The 16,453-nt window shown below is 39.9% G+C and overlaps 1 protein-coding gene across 2 annotated transcripts in view; it reads left to right on the plus strand.

The window, feature by feature from the left end:
- FMN2 (formin 2) overlaps positions 1-16,453 on the plus strand; it is a 373,618-nt gene that overhangs the window by 223,078 nt on the left and 134,087 nt on the right. The window contains exons 9-11 of one of the 2 annotated variants that reach the window (XM_059412485.1): positions 13,652-13,743; positions 13,907-14,036; positions 15,098-15,244. In XM_059412485.1, the coding sequence (XP_059268468.1) occupies positions 13,652-13,743; positions 13,907-14,036; positions 15,098-15,244 (369 nt within the window). Of the gene's footprint in view, positions 1-13,651; positions 13,744-13,906; positions 14,037-15,097; positions 15,245-16,453 lie in introns of those variants that run through there. The other variant, XM_059412486.1, reaches the window with a different exon arrangement.

A 16,453-nucleotide genomic window follows, 5' to 3' on the forward strand; every position in this document is an offset into this window, starting at 1 on the left:
CTGCATGGGTCCACTTCTGCATTGAGTGTTTTTCGGTAAACCTGTCTCTCCACCCAGCCATTGTTTTTTTTTTTTTTTTTTTTTTTTTTATAAATCCCTTTCTGTGACCTGCCTCGTGTTTCTCTCTTTGAGAACATTAACAAGCCTCTCAGCTTGGGAGGATAGAGAAAGCATTTTTTGCACATTCACTCTATAATAACTACTCTGCTCTCCTGAGGCGACAGTCTCTTGTGACACACACACTAAGCGCTTCCCAGTATTTTTCCGTGAGGGTGCGCAGGCAGCAGAAAAATGGTGCAGCTGGCTAGCAACACGATACACTTTTCCAACCTAATGCCATGAATGTTCACTATACCTTCTTTAAATTTCTTTAATCTACTGATGTTACAGGAATGTACTTAAGAGTAGGAATATTGTGGTTTATGTAGGGGACTTTCAGGTTTGATCTGTGTATGGTCATACGAAGTAGAAAGCTTTCAGTGGTAGCAAACATTGTTTGTTTTAAGTACCTACTAAGAGCCTTGGTTAATAGCAAAGCTGGATCATGACTTGAAATCATGTACGACAGGAATAACTTTTGATCGTTCTGACATAGGAGCTTGAAAGGTCATCCATCCGCCTTCCCTCCTTGTTCCCATGATTGCGACAACTAAAATTTAACTGGACAACAAATTTTTTAAGGGAATATAGTCAGTTCTCGTAACAAAACTCTTAACATATTTCCCTTCGCTGTGATTCTTTAGGGAGTTTAATGATTCCAGATGGCATTTCTTGTGTATTTGGCTCGGAATTTCTTGTTTACTCGCATACTTGCCAATATATGGTTAAGTGTTCAAGGTTTTCAGGTCTCTGACGAGCCATTCAGCCCTTAGACTTACAGCTTTAGATTGCTACGTGTATATGGCAACCATTTTGCAAATTGCCCTCAGCCCTTGGTATTTAAAGACATCCCAGTTGTTTATTGTACCTGAGAAAGAAAGATCTGCGGGGGCTGGAATATGTGTCTGTTAACTATAGAAAGTGTATCTCTTAAAAAGCTAGTGTTCAAGATTAGAGAAAGTTTGAGTCAACCAATAGTCTATAGACCACCCATAAACTGTTGAGTATGTAATGTACAAAAGTATATTGTAAGTGGTCATTTAATAATGCAGAAGCATTTCCCCTTAAAATTCCCGAGAAGTCCTCAGTCCATTCCATAATTGAAATAAAATGAGAGAACCTAACCATCAGATGGATGGTTGTTAGATCAGACGGTTGATGCTAAATATGAAACAGAATAATTAGAGGCTATAATTTTGTGGAAAGAGCAGGATAGTTGCTAAAGAGGCAACAGTTATTTACTGTTGAGGGAGCTGGGGTAATCGTCAGAGTGGGGTGATGGTGTTTGGGGTTGTTCTTAAATGTTGGCTGGCAATATGCTTGAGAGGAGAGCCAAGAGATTGTTCTCAGCAGATGGAGCAGTTTGATCAAAGGCTTAGATGTGGAAAACTATAATGTATCTGGGATAAGGAAGTCCGTGTTACTGGAAAGTGGTACAATAGAAGAACTGGAGCTCAAGTTGGGGCAGGTGTTAAAACGGACAGGCATGGATGTGGTCCCATGGCTCTGGGGAGGCAGCGAGATTGAAGAGGGAAACGTTGTTTCTCAGTCTTCAGGGATGAAAGAAATAGGACATGTTGCCCAACTGGAAGGGGGAGGGGAAGGATTAGAACTAGGCTTCCTTCTTGGGTGTTTGAGAGGATGGTCATAAGCCAGCATTAGGGTACCTGAAGGATGTACAGACTTGAGTACATAAAGGAACAGTTCATCAATGGGACACGTTGAGTTTTTAAGATTTCATTTTGAAGTAATTATAGTTTCAGAGGACATAGCAAAAAATACATAGGGGGCCAATATAGCCTTCACCTAGTTTTTCGCAATGTAACAGCTGAAAGTCAGATTACAGTGTTCAGACCTGGAAGTTGACATTGATATGATTCATAGACATTTTTTGGATTTCCCTGGTTTCATATGCACTCCTGTGTGTGTGTGTGTGTGTGTATTTGCACGCATGTACATGTATATGGACATAGTCCTATGCATGTTGTTGTATGTTGATTATTGTATGTTATTGTATGTTGATTCTTATAGCCATCACTGTAATCAGGATGTAGAATTGTTCTACCTCTTCAAAGATCTCTGATGCCATCCCTCTGCAGTTATACTGTCCAGCTTCCTTTTTCCCATTTCCAATTTGTTTTCCATCTCTAAAGTTTCGTCATTTTGTGAATGTTACATAAATGAAATCGAATGATATAGAACCTTTTCATATTAGCTTTTTTCACTCATCATAATTCCCTTAAGATCCATGTAAGTGTTGAGTGTATCAAAAGCTCATTTTTCCTTTGCTGAGGAACCATACATTCCATGGTATGAATGTACCAATATGTTTCATTCTTTGAAGGATATTTAGATTGTTTTGAGTTTTTGTCAATTACAAATAAAACTGTTATGAACATTCCTGTACATTAAATTGTTTTCTGTGTAGATTTGAGTTTCTTTAATTTGTAATAAATGCCCAGGAGTGCAATACAGTTTGGTATGTTAAGTATATGTTTAGTTTTTATAAACTGCTCAGCTGTTTTACAGAATGGCTGTTCCATTTTATATTCCCAGCAGCAATATAGAAAAGATCCAGTTTTGCTGCATCCTGGCTTGGGACAAGTCACTATCTGTTCATTCTAGCTGTTCTGATAGGTGTATAGTGATATTCATTGTGATTTCCATGTGCATTTTCCCAATGGAAACTGACAGTGAACATCTTTTCATGAGGTTATTTTTCTCCTGTGTATTCTCTTCGGTGAAATATCTGTTTGTGTCTTTTGCCCATTTTCTAGTGAGATTGTGATGCTCACTAACACCGCCTTTAACCACTTTGTTCTACCTCATTCCTGCTGGGTGGGGGAATGGAAATTCAGCTGCCCTCTGGGCCCCCCAGACACCAGGATAGGAGGACGTTGGGGGAGGCAGATTGCTAATAGCATCACCTCCCACCGAGGAGCTTCACCGTGTTGCTGACACATTGGGTGTAAGGTCAGTTCTCCACCTGCAACACTGATTCCATGAAGGGCCGGTTTTTCCTTTGGTGTTTGGCTAGCGTAGGACTCTGTGAAGAGAAAAGTATTCTGTTTTGCTAGATCATGTTTCCTAGAAATAAGTTTTTCTAAAACCTGTTTGTTAACCCGTGTCTGCTGGTAGTTCCAGGTTCCTGGCTTCTCTGATACCCCATCCAGGCTGAATGCATGGAAGAGAAAACCCAGGGAGCGCATGTCATTCTCCGCGTTGTGAGGGGGCTGCCCGCCTGGACTGCCTTCCATTTTTGAAACCCTCTGTTTGTTGTGGAATTAGGATTTTTAGTTGCAGAAGGACTCTTAGCAGTGTAATGACTTCATCTTGGTCCTCATGTTGATTTTTTTTAAAGATGTGGGACCCCTCAGTAGGTAGCCTGGGGCTCAGTAGAGCTTTCTGAAGAAATGTAGGGCCATTGACATCAGGAGATGATGGATGAACCACTCTATCTTTGGATCTTGGCACCTGCACTTACTAGGTGAGATTTTAAAAACTTTACTTTCTCATTATAAAAAAGGGGATTTTTGACACTGTTGATGATGGATTGACAATGGTGACGCCTATCTCTAGGCCACTGTAGGGATTATATTAGATTATGCACGTAAAACACTTGGAAGAGTTGCCTGACAAATATTAAGTACTTGATAAATATCAGCTCTTGTTTTATCTGCAGACAAAACTGGGACTCCGAGAAGGCCCTTGTTGAGTTTAGTGTGAGTGATTTAAATAATAGTTGAAGCTTGTTTGCAGGGATTCAAAAAGCAAACAAAAGATGAGGAAAGAAGTCCGTATGTCTTCAAGATACTGTGTTGGAATGAGGAAGCGATAGAGGGTTGTGGAGGGATTCAGGGGTGTGGTTGGTCAAGGAAGAAGTAAGCTTGAGATTTAGATAGGAAAAAAAAAAGAGGATTTTTTTTTCCAAGATAAATTTGAACATGGACCTAACTGAGGGCAGGGGGCTGGTGAACAGGGAGAACTGGATAAGTAAATTATGTAGAAAGGGTAAGGATGCTGCTGCTGCTGGACTAACAGCACAGATCTAAAGCAAAGACAACTTCATTCTTTGGAGACTGGGCCTACTCTTCCTTCTACCACCATCCAGTGTAGACCGGCTTCCTGGCTGTTGTCATTGATGTTACCAAATATCTTGACCTCTACTTCTCCAAAGGCAGTCACTGGTAGTGGACCCATCATTTTAGCTCCTGGTAGCTGTTGTTTCTGTTGCAGAAAGGAGAGACGCCGAAGAAAAAATCGAGACTGAAGAGATAGGATGATAGGAATAAATGAGGGAATTTGGAGGAATTTATATATTTAAAGAATCCATTCATTCATTTATTATTACTTCATCAGATAATCATTAAATGTCTGGTTTATTGCAGGCATGTACTGTCTTACAGTGATGGACAAAAATGGACATTATCCTTGTGCTCCTGGAGCTTTCTTTCTAATATGGAGCTAGGCTTTAAATATTCATTTATCATTGTGAGAAGTGCCATGGAGTAAAGTGCATTTCTACAGTGAGGATGAGTTAGCGGAAAGATTCATTGTTGATGAGGAGGTTAAGAAAGACATCCCCAAAGCAGAGAGTTTGGACCTGAACCAGGGAAGTGTTGGGTACTGTGGAAGATGAGAAGCACGGGCTATGTTGTAGGCCCAGGGGAAGCACATATGAAAGAGGAAGTGTGATCTATTTAAGGAGCCGAAGGACAACCATAGAGAACAGAAGGTATGCAGCACGTGGGAGTGCGGCACGAGATGGGCTGTAGAGCAAGGTGGGGTGAGGGGGTGCTGAGCCATGCAGGCTTTGTAGAAACATTAAGGTCTGTGGTATTATTCTAAGAATAACAGATTTTAAGTAGAGTGTCCGTATTCTTCTGAGCATCTTTACAAAAATTGAGTGCTGTGTAGGACATAGGTTAGAGTCAAGGGTGATAACAGATAGACCAGGCAGGGTATCAGAGTCTCTGAGCTGAGAGGTGGCAGCTGTCTAGACAAAGATGATAGCACTGGAAGTGGAGACGGGCCTTGGTGAGTCAAAGGATGTGGAAGTGAATTGCAGACAGACATCCAGCATGATGCCCAGCTTTCTGACTGGTGACTGGATTCCCAGTTTACTGGAATCAGGATTCCTGAGTGTTTGGGGGCAGTATACATGAGTTTATTTTTAGACTTTTTTTTGGTCTGAGTTGCTTCTGAGGTATTCAGGTTAAAACACTGAGAAAGTAATTTGTCTTTCTGGATATAAAGGGAAACATGGGGTAGAGATGGTTGCTGTTAGTGTTTGGATAGTGGATGCAGTCCCTGAAGTGGAGGGTCCAGCAGAAGCCTGGGAGGATGTCTAGGAAAAGAAGATTATAATCAAAGGGAACAATATTGGGAGGCAGAATCACCTAGTAAACATAAAAGTGACAGGGGTGATGATGTAGAAGAAAAAGAGAAAGCTTTAAAGAATAATCACAGACACGTACCCCTGAAACAAATAATACATTATATGTTAACTAAACAAATAAAAATACATTTTTAAAAAGATTAGCTTTATTGTGAATATTGAAAGAAACTAGGTATTCATCCTTTCTGATGGCTGTGTAATATTCCATTGTAATTATGGACCACATCTTCTTTATCCATTTATCTGTTGAGGGGCATCTCGGCTCCTTCCACAGCTTGGCTGTTGTGGACATTGCTGCTATGGACATTGGGGTGCGTATGCCCCTTCTTTTTACTATGTCTGCATCTTTGGGGGAAATACCTAGTAGCGCAATCACTGGGTTGTAGGTTGTAGCTCTGTTTTTAACATCTTGAGGAAACGCCATACTGTTTTCCAGAGTGGCTGTACTAGCTTGCATTCCCACCAACAGTGTAAGTGAGTTCTCCTTTCTCCACATCCTCTCCAACATTTTTTTTGTTTCCTGCCTTGTTAATTTTTGCCATTCTAACTGGTGCAAGGTGATATCTCAATGTGGTTTTGATTTGAATTTCCCTGATGGCTAATGATGATGAACATTTTTTCGTGTGTCTGTTAGCCATTCATATGTCTTCTTTGGAGAAATGTCTATTCATGTCTTCTGCCCATCTTTTGACTGTTTCTTGGGTGTTGAGTTTGAGAAGTTCTTTATAGATCTTGGATACCAGCCCTTTATCTGTAGTGTCATTTGCAAATATCTTCTCCCATTCTGTAGGTTGCCTCTCTGTTTTGTTGACTGTTTCCTTTGCTGTGTAGAAGCTTTTTATCTTGATGAAGTCCCAAAAGCTTTTGTTTCCTTTGCCTTTGGAGATGTGATTTGAAAGAAGTTGCTGTGGTTGATGCCCAAAGGTTACTGACTATGTTGTCCTCTAGGATTCTGATGGATTCCTGTCTCACATTGAAGTCTTCCATCCATTTAGAGTTTATCTTTGTGTGTGGCATAAGAAAATGGTCTAGTTTCATTCTTCTGCATGTAGCTGTCCAATTTTCCCAGCACCATTTATTGAAGAGACTGTCTTTCTGTCCATTGGATATTTTTTTCCTGCTTTGTCAAAGATTAGTTGATCATAGAGTTGAGGGCCCATTTCTGGTCTCTCTGTTCTGTTCCCTTGATCTATGTGTCTGTTTTTGTGCCAGTACCATGCTGTCTTGGTGATCACAGCTTTGTAATATAGCATGAAGTCAAGCAACATGATTCCCCTAGATTTGTTTTTCTTTTTCAACATTCCCTTGCCGATTTGGAGTCTTTTAAGGTTCCATACAAATTTTAGGATTGCTTGTTCCAGCTCTTTGAAAAATGCCAATGGTATTTTAATAGGCATGATATTGAAAGTGTAGATTGTCCTAGGAGCATAGACATTTTAACAAGGTTTATTCTGCCAATCCATAAGCATAGAGTGTTTTTCCATCTTTTTTGTCTTCCTCAATCTCTTTCATAAATGTTCTGTAGTTTCTAGAGTATAGATTGTTTACCTCTTTGGTTAGGTTCATTCCAAGGTATCTTATGGTTTTGGGTGCTATTGTAAATGGATTCAGTTCTTTAATTTCTCTTTCTGTAGTTACATTTTTAGTGTATAGAAAAGCAACTGATTCCTGTGCATTGATTTTGTGTCCTGCCACGTTGTTGAATGGGTGTATGAGTTCTAGTAATTTGGGGGTGGAGTCTTGTGGGTTTTCGACATAAAGTATCATGCCATCTGCAACGAGAGAGAGTTTGACTTCTTCTTTGCCAGTTTGAAAAATTTCATTTCTTTTTCTTGTCTGATTGCTGATGCTAGGACTTCTAGTGCTATGTTGAATAAATGTGTTGTTCTTTGTATTCTTTGGAACACTGTTTGAGAAACATTTGCTTAACACCATTAATAGACTCAGGCAGTGGAAATGCATACCAGTTGATCTCAGGGTTCTTCCTTCCCTCTCCACCCCTTGCTCCCCAATCCCTTCCTCTCTGTAGAAGTAACACTTCTTCCTAGGAGTTGCGAGATTCAGTTTAAAGAGGTGTCAGAGCCAAGGGTAGTGGAGTTCAAAATAAATGCTGAAATCAGTGACGACAGCCTGGACTCTGTGTTCGTTTTGGCCAGTGGTTAGGTGAAGAGTGTTCCTGGGTTTTAAGTGTGATGAATCTTTGGTAACTGGTAAAAACATCCAGCTTGGCAGCAACTGAGGTCCATTTCATTTACAGGCAAACACAGTAAATCTTGAGAAAAAGATATTCTGGTGTAAATCTGCAGGTAACTGGGGTGGGTACAGGAAGGGATATCTAGTGAAGAAAGAGACTGAACTGATTTAATCATGGAAGTGAGTAGGACTGGGTGAGGGAAAGATTGTGATGTGAATATTTGGAGCTTGGAAATTTCCTGATGTCATTAGTTCATATGTACATGTGTTACTGTGTTGCCCATGTATTTGGCCATAATGAAGAATGAACTTATCTCAACAAATCTACACCGGTCTGGTAGTGAGATCAGCAGCCTCTTCATATAGGGGAGTCATATGTAGTTTTAAAAAGCAGTGGTGGAAGATCACTACAGAACAGTTATGCAAATAAGAGTGGTGTTATGAGCTATTTGGTCCGTTATGTTTTAGGATTTTGCTTGAATCTGAAGCCTAACTTACGTATCTTTTATCCCTCATGTATAGTGTAATGCTGGTAAATACTGGGCCTTTAAATGAATGGATGAATGAGTCCCTAAAATTCATGTTTTAAAATCTGACCTTGATTATTACCTCACACTAGTAGAGCAGAGAACACTTGACACTAAATTTACTTTGAAGCCAAACAAAACCAAAATTACCCAGATGACCTCTGCATTCTAGTACAAATTGATAACCACTAGTTTGACATAAATTGCACTTAAGAGCAATACTATGTAGATTTAGCAGGTAGAAAATAACTGACTTTTGCTTGATCTCTCATGCTTTGCAAGGAGCAAGCCAAAATGATGGGCAAGAAACAGTTGGTCGTGGTATATTAATGAATAGCAGAATCTTGCCAAGTTGATTAACATTGCTTAAGAACCCATTTTTCAGTCCTGCTTCTTGTACCTATACACATATAGTATCTGCACGTGAGCTGAGTGATAGGGACACAAGTCAGTGATGTTGATGATGAGTGAATTCATATGTACTTTTGCCAGGCATAGCTTTCTTATTATTTTTATTTACCTATTTTGTACTAGCATTTGAAATGAGTAATTCTGTCTCACGCATGCATAGTATCTATTTTGGAGTTCAAACGACCTCATAGGTACCATCAATATACTCTTGGCATGCTGATAAACAGTTGAAATCATCTGCATATCATTATGTCATCAATACTTCTTATATTGTTCAGTCATTCTTCTCTTTGTCCTGTCTCTTCATGACTCGGAGGCCTTCTTTGGTCATATTCAATTACTGATACAGTTTTTCAGTGTTTAAAAAAATATTATTTACTATTCACTATATACAATAAGCCATACTGGTTACTAGGACCATAGAGATACCCGAGACATGGCCATTCTCAAGACATTCCAATCCGTAGAAGGCGCAAGCATATATTTTTATCAACAATAAGATGCTGTGGTAAGCACAGCGTAAGACAAAGCAAATATAAGTTTCTGTGTTATCATTTTGGAAAGAGAATGATTATAATGGAGAGCCAGGCAGTTGAGGCAGGCTTTCCAGAGGAAGTCATTCATAAGCCAAGCCAAGAGCAGCAGCCCAAAGTGAATGATGCGTATTCCAGGTAGAAGATCAGGTGTGACAGTCAAGTTATCAGGTGGATGCCTGTGTCTTCAACAGCGATGGGGGTTATAAGAAGCAGAGCGGATTTAGAGGCCAGTCAATGATATTAGCGCTCCATCTGTCTAGAACCAGCGTATTCCTCAAAACACGGGTCTTATCTCCTCTTCTTTCTGAAGCTCTGTCATGTTACCCTAACTCAAAGTAGTTTTTGCTCCATAGAATGACAGAATTAGGATCTCAAGCTATAAAATCTTAGAATCGTTGACTGTATATAGAAAAAACCCCAAATGTGTTGTTAGGCTTGAGTCCAAAACAATCAATTTCATAAATACGGAATAGGAGAAAGAGAATAGAGCCTGTAAACATGAAAAATAATTCAAAGGTTTTAGACAACTGATAACTTGAGAGGGTTTGGGGCTCTTCTAAATGTTGTCCTCCATTTCAGCTGACACTAACAGCCCAGCCTTTTCTAGAGTGATGAGTTAAGCTGCAGACGACAGTGGGGGAGGGACGTGACACTGTTATGGGGGCCTCATTTCTAAGCCATCAGGAACCTACTCACACACGACCTGTGATTGTGATAGGCTCACATTGATCCCATATAAAATGAAAGAACCAAAGTGCTTAGCACAGAAAACAAAAGAGGAAAATTTTACCTTTCCCAAATATTTGAAAGGAACTTGCCATTGACCCCAGAGAGTAGACCAAGGGCCAATGTCTGAAAGTAGAGGAAATATTTTTGTTTCATATAAAGAAGCTCGTTGGTTTGTTTGTTTGTCTTCTTTTGTTTGGGGATGGTGTTTTTAACGATGTAGTGATCAGTTTAAGATGACAGTGAATTTTTGTCACTGGAGGTGTTTGAATATGGTGAATGTTGAAGATAATTTAATCATCAGTTGGGTAGGAAGTTTTTACCAAATCTCAGTTCCCAGAGTTGGTCCATGGGTGCCCAGGGGTTCTGTACTTCTTTGCAAGGAGGTCTACAAGTTAAAAAGGAATTTCATAACAGCACTAAGCTGATACTGGCTTTCTTGACAGTGTAAATGTTTGCACTGATGGTTCAGTAGGAGTGAAGGGCAGACATTCTGGCACTGCCCCCTCCGTCAAGGCAGTGGCGCCACACGTACTGGTCATTCTGATTCTTCAGGTGCAGGGGGGAAAAAAGCCACATTTATTTAAGAGTGTCTTTAATGAACAGTGAAAATTATTATTATTATTTTTTAAGATTTTATTTATTTGACAGAGACAACCAGAGCAGGAACACAAACAGGGGGAGTGGGAGAGGGAAAGCAGGCTTCCCCTCCTGCAGGGAGCCCAAAGCAGGGCTTGATCCTAGGAGCCTGGGATCATGACTTCAACTGAAGACACATGCTTAACAACTGAGCCACCCAGACACCTCATGAACAGTGAAAATTATTACATTTATTAAACCTCAACTCTTGAGTATATTTCTTTCATAAGGTGTTTCTGCTGCCTGGCACAGTATAAAAAGCACTTGTCACGAATTAAGATAGCCCCCCCTTTTTTTTTATTTCAAAGATATTTATTTATTTGACAGAGAGATCACAAGTAGGCAGAGAGGCAGGCAGAGACAGAGAGGGGGAAGCAGGCTCCCTGCTGAGCAGAGAGCCTGATGTGAGGCTCCATCCTGGGACCCTGAGATCATGACTTGAACTGAAGGCAGAGGCCTTAACCCACTGAGCCACCCAGGCGCCCCAAGGTAGCCCTTTTTCATTGGATATCATTTCTCTTTGAAAATCTGACTGGCAAACTGGGGTTATTAATACACTGGCATTCAGTAGACGTTTTCTTGAAAAAGAACAGAGTAAGTGGTCCCTTCAAGGAAAACAGTTGACGTTTGTTGCCAACAATAAAAGTCAAACTCTGAAGTAACAGTTTCTGGAAATTTTATGTCTACCACCATACTGGTAGTATGTGGTGTATGTACTATCGATACGCTTGGTAGATTCATTGTATTTAAAGACTTTTGGTAAGGTGGATAGTGATTTTTTAAAAATTGATTTTATTTTATTAGGATTCCTTTATTAGATAGCACAAGCAGGGGGAAGTGTGGAAGGAGAGGGAAAGACAGAATCTCAAGCAGACCCCCTGCTGAGTGGGGAGCCCATCGCAGGGCTTGATCCCATGACCCTGAGATTGTGACCTGAGCAGAAATCAAGAGGCGGATGCTTAACCTACTGAGCCACCCAGGTGCCTCCAAAATTGATTTTATTTTTAATGCCATAAAATTACATTTGCAAGTATTTGGAAGAAGGGGGCTTGTGGATCAGGGATATGAGACAAACTAGGGACTGGAATCCAGTCCCCTCCAGTGCTCCTTGGCTGCCTCCATGAGCTGGGGGGAGGCTGGGGCAGGGAGCTCAAAGTCTGTGCCTCTTGATTACCACATCTTGCAGGACTATGGACAGGGGATGCTTGCCATAGACTGGTAAAGACCAGACCAAACCAGTCTGTGCCCAGATGGACCCTTGCATGGAACTTTCACAACTTTTCCCTTCATTATAATACTAAAAATCATGCCCAGGGTGGAGATTTAACGTGTGTGTTAGAGATGCAGGATATGAAGAAGCATGACCTTCAGGTGCTCAGGTGCTCAGAAGTCCCGCCCCTGTATGCTCAGATGGCACCTTTTTTCCAGCTGGGTTAATTTAAAAATCTCCCTGACCCCTCTCCTCCTGGACTCAGCCCGAGGAAGCTTTTCCTTTTGTGCTGTCTCCTTTGTGCGTCTGCAGAAGCCCAAGTAAAGCCTTGCCTTCAACTCCTGTTTGGCCTCTGATTAATTTCTATTGTTTAGAGAGCCCAGGGGCCCAGGTCCCTAAGGCATCGAACGGCATTTAGTTCTCTTTTTCGTCCGTAAAGCAGCCCTGTCAACCCAGGGCAGCTTTCTTTCTAAAGTCAGCAGAAATGGTTTAATAGAGCACAAGTATAAAGAACTATGCAATTAATGATTTATGCGTACTGAATAATTTGGAGAATAACTCTAGTATTGCCAGAAAGTCCCTTTGTCCTCAAGACATTGGGGAGTTTTATCTTTCTCTTGTGTATTCAATTATTATTATGATTTACCTTAGCCATCTTCATTTCTCTTGTCATTGTTTCTTGAGATTTTGTGTGTGTTTATTTAAACCCAGGGAAATTTACGGAGCCCATGGAGTCAGCTTCTAGTCATGTAGGTTGAGTCTATGTCCAGTTCAAAAAACAAAAACTAAACCAACAATCATAATGACTACATCAGATTGTAGCAAGGTGGATTTGTGCCCCCTGTTGAGGTTTGAGTATTGAATGTGGTTGGGCTTGAAGATAGCAGACTAATTCTCTGCTGTAGTAGTACTTCTAATTCCTTTTTTTTTTTTTTTTTAAAGATTTTATTTATTGGGGCGCCTGGGTGGCTCAGTGGGTTAAAGCCTCTGCCTTTGGCTCAGGTCATGATCCCAGGGTCCTGGGATCGAGCCCCACATCGGGCTCTCTGCTCTGCAGGGAGCCTGCTTCCTCCCACTTCTTTGTCTACTTAGTCTACTCCCACTTCTTAATGCATAGAAATACTGTGTTTGGCTATTTTGAAACATCTTCCTGAGTTATAAAATAAAGACAAGACTACACATAAAAAGCATCCAAATTTTCATAAAGAATAGATTTGTGTTTCTCAATGTCTATAAAATCTTCTCCCATATATTGAAAATGCAGAAGAAACTCTCCTACAAAGAAAGAAGTTTCGGATGAAGGGTAAAAGAAGATACTTTGGAAGAAAAGAAGCCTGAAGCCATTTTTGTGTCAAAAAGAAAATTCAGCAGAAGAATCAAAACCTTTTATTTTTGTCCTAGGACTAAATAATTCAATTGTATTTTTCCCCTAAAAAAAAAGAAAAGTCATAAACAATGATTGTATTAGTTAAATAAGTACTTTTTTTGCTTTAAAAATCTTATAACATTAGGATCACATTACTTCCAAATTTAACTTGATTGATTTCTAAGTAAGGCATACCATTTTTAAAATGAAATTCTTGTATTCTAAAGCATATTACCAACAGCCAAAAAGCCAGAGAGGAAAACCGTATTGTTTTAAAGCATGCTTGAATAAATAAATGTTCTGCAGATCACTAATCGCCAATAACATTATTTGGAAGGTTTCAAGGTGATCTGGTTTGCATTAAACATATTTACACTTTAAAATGCCTTCATGAATGAAGTCAGGCTTTATGGCACACAGATGCTAAGAAATATGAAAATATAGAGAGTTTTGCTGTATTAAGATTATCATAATCTACGGGATTTATTTCCCCAGATTTTGGATAACCGCTTGGCATTCTTCTTTTTTTTTTTTTTTTTTTTCCAGAGAGCACAGTCAGATGAACTGGAAAAAATTGAGAAGCACGGCCGGTCCTCCAAAGACAAGGAGAACGCCAAGTCTCTGGACAAGCCCGAACAGTAAGCACACTCAGGACCTTGTAGAAGGCGGCCAGACCCCAGGCAGCCTCTGTCCATTCAGAATCGTGGTGTTCTCCCGGCGTAATTGTTCTGAATGATAGGAGGATAAGCATCTCTTTATATGAATTATATTTTTCCTCTTCACTTGGCTTTATTTCCTTAGGTTCCTTTATGAACTGTCCTTAATCCCCAACTTCTCAGAGCGAGTCTTTTGTATTCTGTTCCAGTCCACGTTTTCAGAAAGCATTTGCTCAATTCGTCGCAAACTGGAGTTGCTGCAGAAATTGTGCGAGGTGGGTTCTGGGCCACAGAATGCTGACGATTGAGTTCTGACGTTTCGTTGTGTCCGGTCAGGTTCATATTTTTGAAAACGTTTTCTTTCATGTACTCTAAGTACGCGTACACTTGCAGGAGAGCGGTTCCACGGGAGAGAACATACCACGACTGGTTTCAGGATCGAAGAGAAGGAGAGGCTCCTACCACCCAGGGGCCCTGTTACAGGAGGGCACTTGTCATGCTCCTGCCTCTGTGGCATCTGTCCCTTCTGTCCCTTCTGCTCTTGCCAAAACAAACTCGTCACTTCCTATAGTCCTCTCCTGCATCAGACTTCGGATTGGATGTGATTTGAAGGCATTTTATTTACTTTCCCTCAGTTTTGGAAGGGGCCTTTAACAAATTGTTAATGATTCTCCCCAGATAATCTAGGAACAGCTGTAGGACTCAACAGGAGATAAATATTCTTCTAAAAACTAAGAGTAAATGCCTGGCAGAAGTTACCGATATTACCATTTAGAACAATTTGTCAAATATCAGTAGTACCATTCGTTCTGGTGGTGGTCAGTCGTTTGGAAAGCTAGCAAGATGGCATCAAAGACACGTTTTCAGGGGAAAGAAGACATGCAAACTCCAGCTAAGCTTTGTGTTTTGGAAGAAGGTGAATATGGACTTTTCAGGGATAAGTCTAAATTTGGAAATTAATCTTTCCAACTGTGTTTTGGTTTCCCACAACGGATGCCAAAAATTTCTCTTGCTCCAGAGGTGAGCCTAGTTAGGGAGTTGGCAATGACAGGGTTTTGTGGTCGATTGTAGCCGTAGTTGTTTTCCACTCACTTGTATCCCAGAAACAGCCTAGAATGGGATCTCTTAGTTTACAAATGCGTACCTGAATGCTTGTAGGTGGTACAGCTTCTTAAAGTTAACTTTGGAAACACTGCTCTTAAAATATCCTAATAATAAGCAACGATACAGTTTGAATGTGACCCAAGATGATTAGTATAATATGAATATCTGCCACTGACCTAAGATAATCCAAAGAAGACTTTGAGTGAGAAATGTTCTTTATTCTGTTTTACAGACATTAAAAAATGGCCCCGGGGTTATGCAGATCCTGGGTTTGGTTCTTGCTTTTGGCAACTACATGAACGGTGGGAATAAGACTCGAGGACAGGCAGATGGCTTCGGATTAGACATTCTTCCAAAGCTGAAAGATGTCAAAAGCAGTGTAAGTATTTTGTATGAACAAATGCTGGCAAATTGATGATTAGATGTTTTATTTAATACTAAGTTTGACTTTAAGCCTATTGTAATAAATGTTTCTTTATGTTCCAAAGTCTTTATGTTTTGGGCTAGGAAAAAGTATATGGCCATCATGTTTATGGTTTTGTGAATAATGTTCCCTGAAGTGAAAAATTCTGAATCCTGTGTCTAATGAATAATCAAGTAGGGGACTTTTAAAATAGAAATAATTATTTTTCACCCTATTATTACCATGTCTGCTTATATTTTATTCTTTGGGAGTCTGAGGATTAATTATTTTTCATAAATCAGACAGTCTTCCTCTTCTCTTCTGTGTTAAGTAATGGAGGCCAGCAGGCTTGTGTTTTAAAAGCGAAGCAAAGATGGGTGAAAGTAGAGTGTAAGTAAAATGTCAAAGAAGCTTTTCTACATGTCGTCCTCCCCTTCACACTGGTATATGTGGGGATGTCCTAGTCTTTTTGCAGGACTAAATCATTTTTTATCCTACTTCTATACTTGTATTTGTTTAAAATTAACATAGAAGAGATTATGAGAGTGTCAGTAAAAATGTAATATTAGAGAAACAACCATGATGGTTGGGGTTAATATCTCAGATCATAAACTTAGGAAGTAATAGAATTCTGTTTCTCTGATAAAAGAATATCCACCCAGAACCAAGTAATAAAGGCAATTATGGTCAATTTTTAAAATAATAAATCTGAGTAAATGACTGATTCATAAAAATGGAAATACTAGAATTGTTCTACCTAGATAATGAATATAGTTGACCCTGGAATAGTGCAGGGGCACTGACCTCCTGCTCAGTTGAAGAGCCACGTGTAACTTTTGACTCTCCTAAAACTTAACTACTAATAACCTACTGTTGATAAGAAGCCTCACCAATAACATTAGTCAATTGACACTTATTTCCCATGTTATGTGTCACATATATGGTATTCTTACAATAATCTAGAGAAAAGAAAATATTAAGAAAGTCATAAGGAAGAGAAAATACGTTTCCAGTACTGTCCATTATTTGTTGAAAAATATCTGTGTGTAAGTGGAGCTATGTAGTTCAAACCCATGTTCAAGGGTCAACCGTAATTTCCCACATAAGAGAGAGACACTTTGTTTGTTTGTGTGTGTTGGCCAACAGTGCATTTGATCGTTCCTTCACACTTGTACTCATTCGTTC

This window comes from Mustela nigripes, chromosome 10, assembly GCF_022355385.1.
Source record: "Mustela nigripes isolate SB6536 chromosome 10, MUSNIG.SB6536, whole genome shotgun sequence".
Classification (NCBI taxonomy): domain Eukaryota; kingdom Metazoa; phylum Chordata; class Mammalia; order Carnivora; family Mustelidae; genus Mustela; species Mustela nigripes.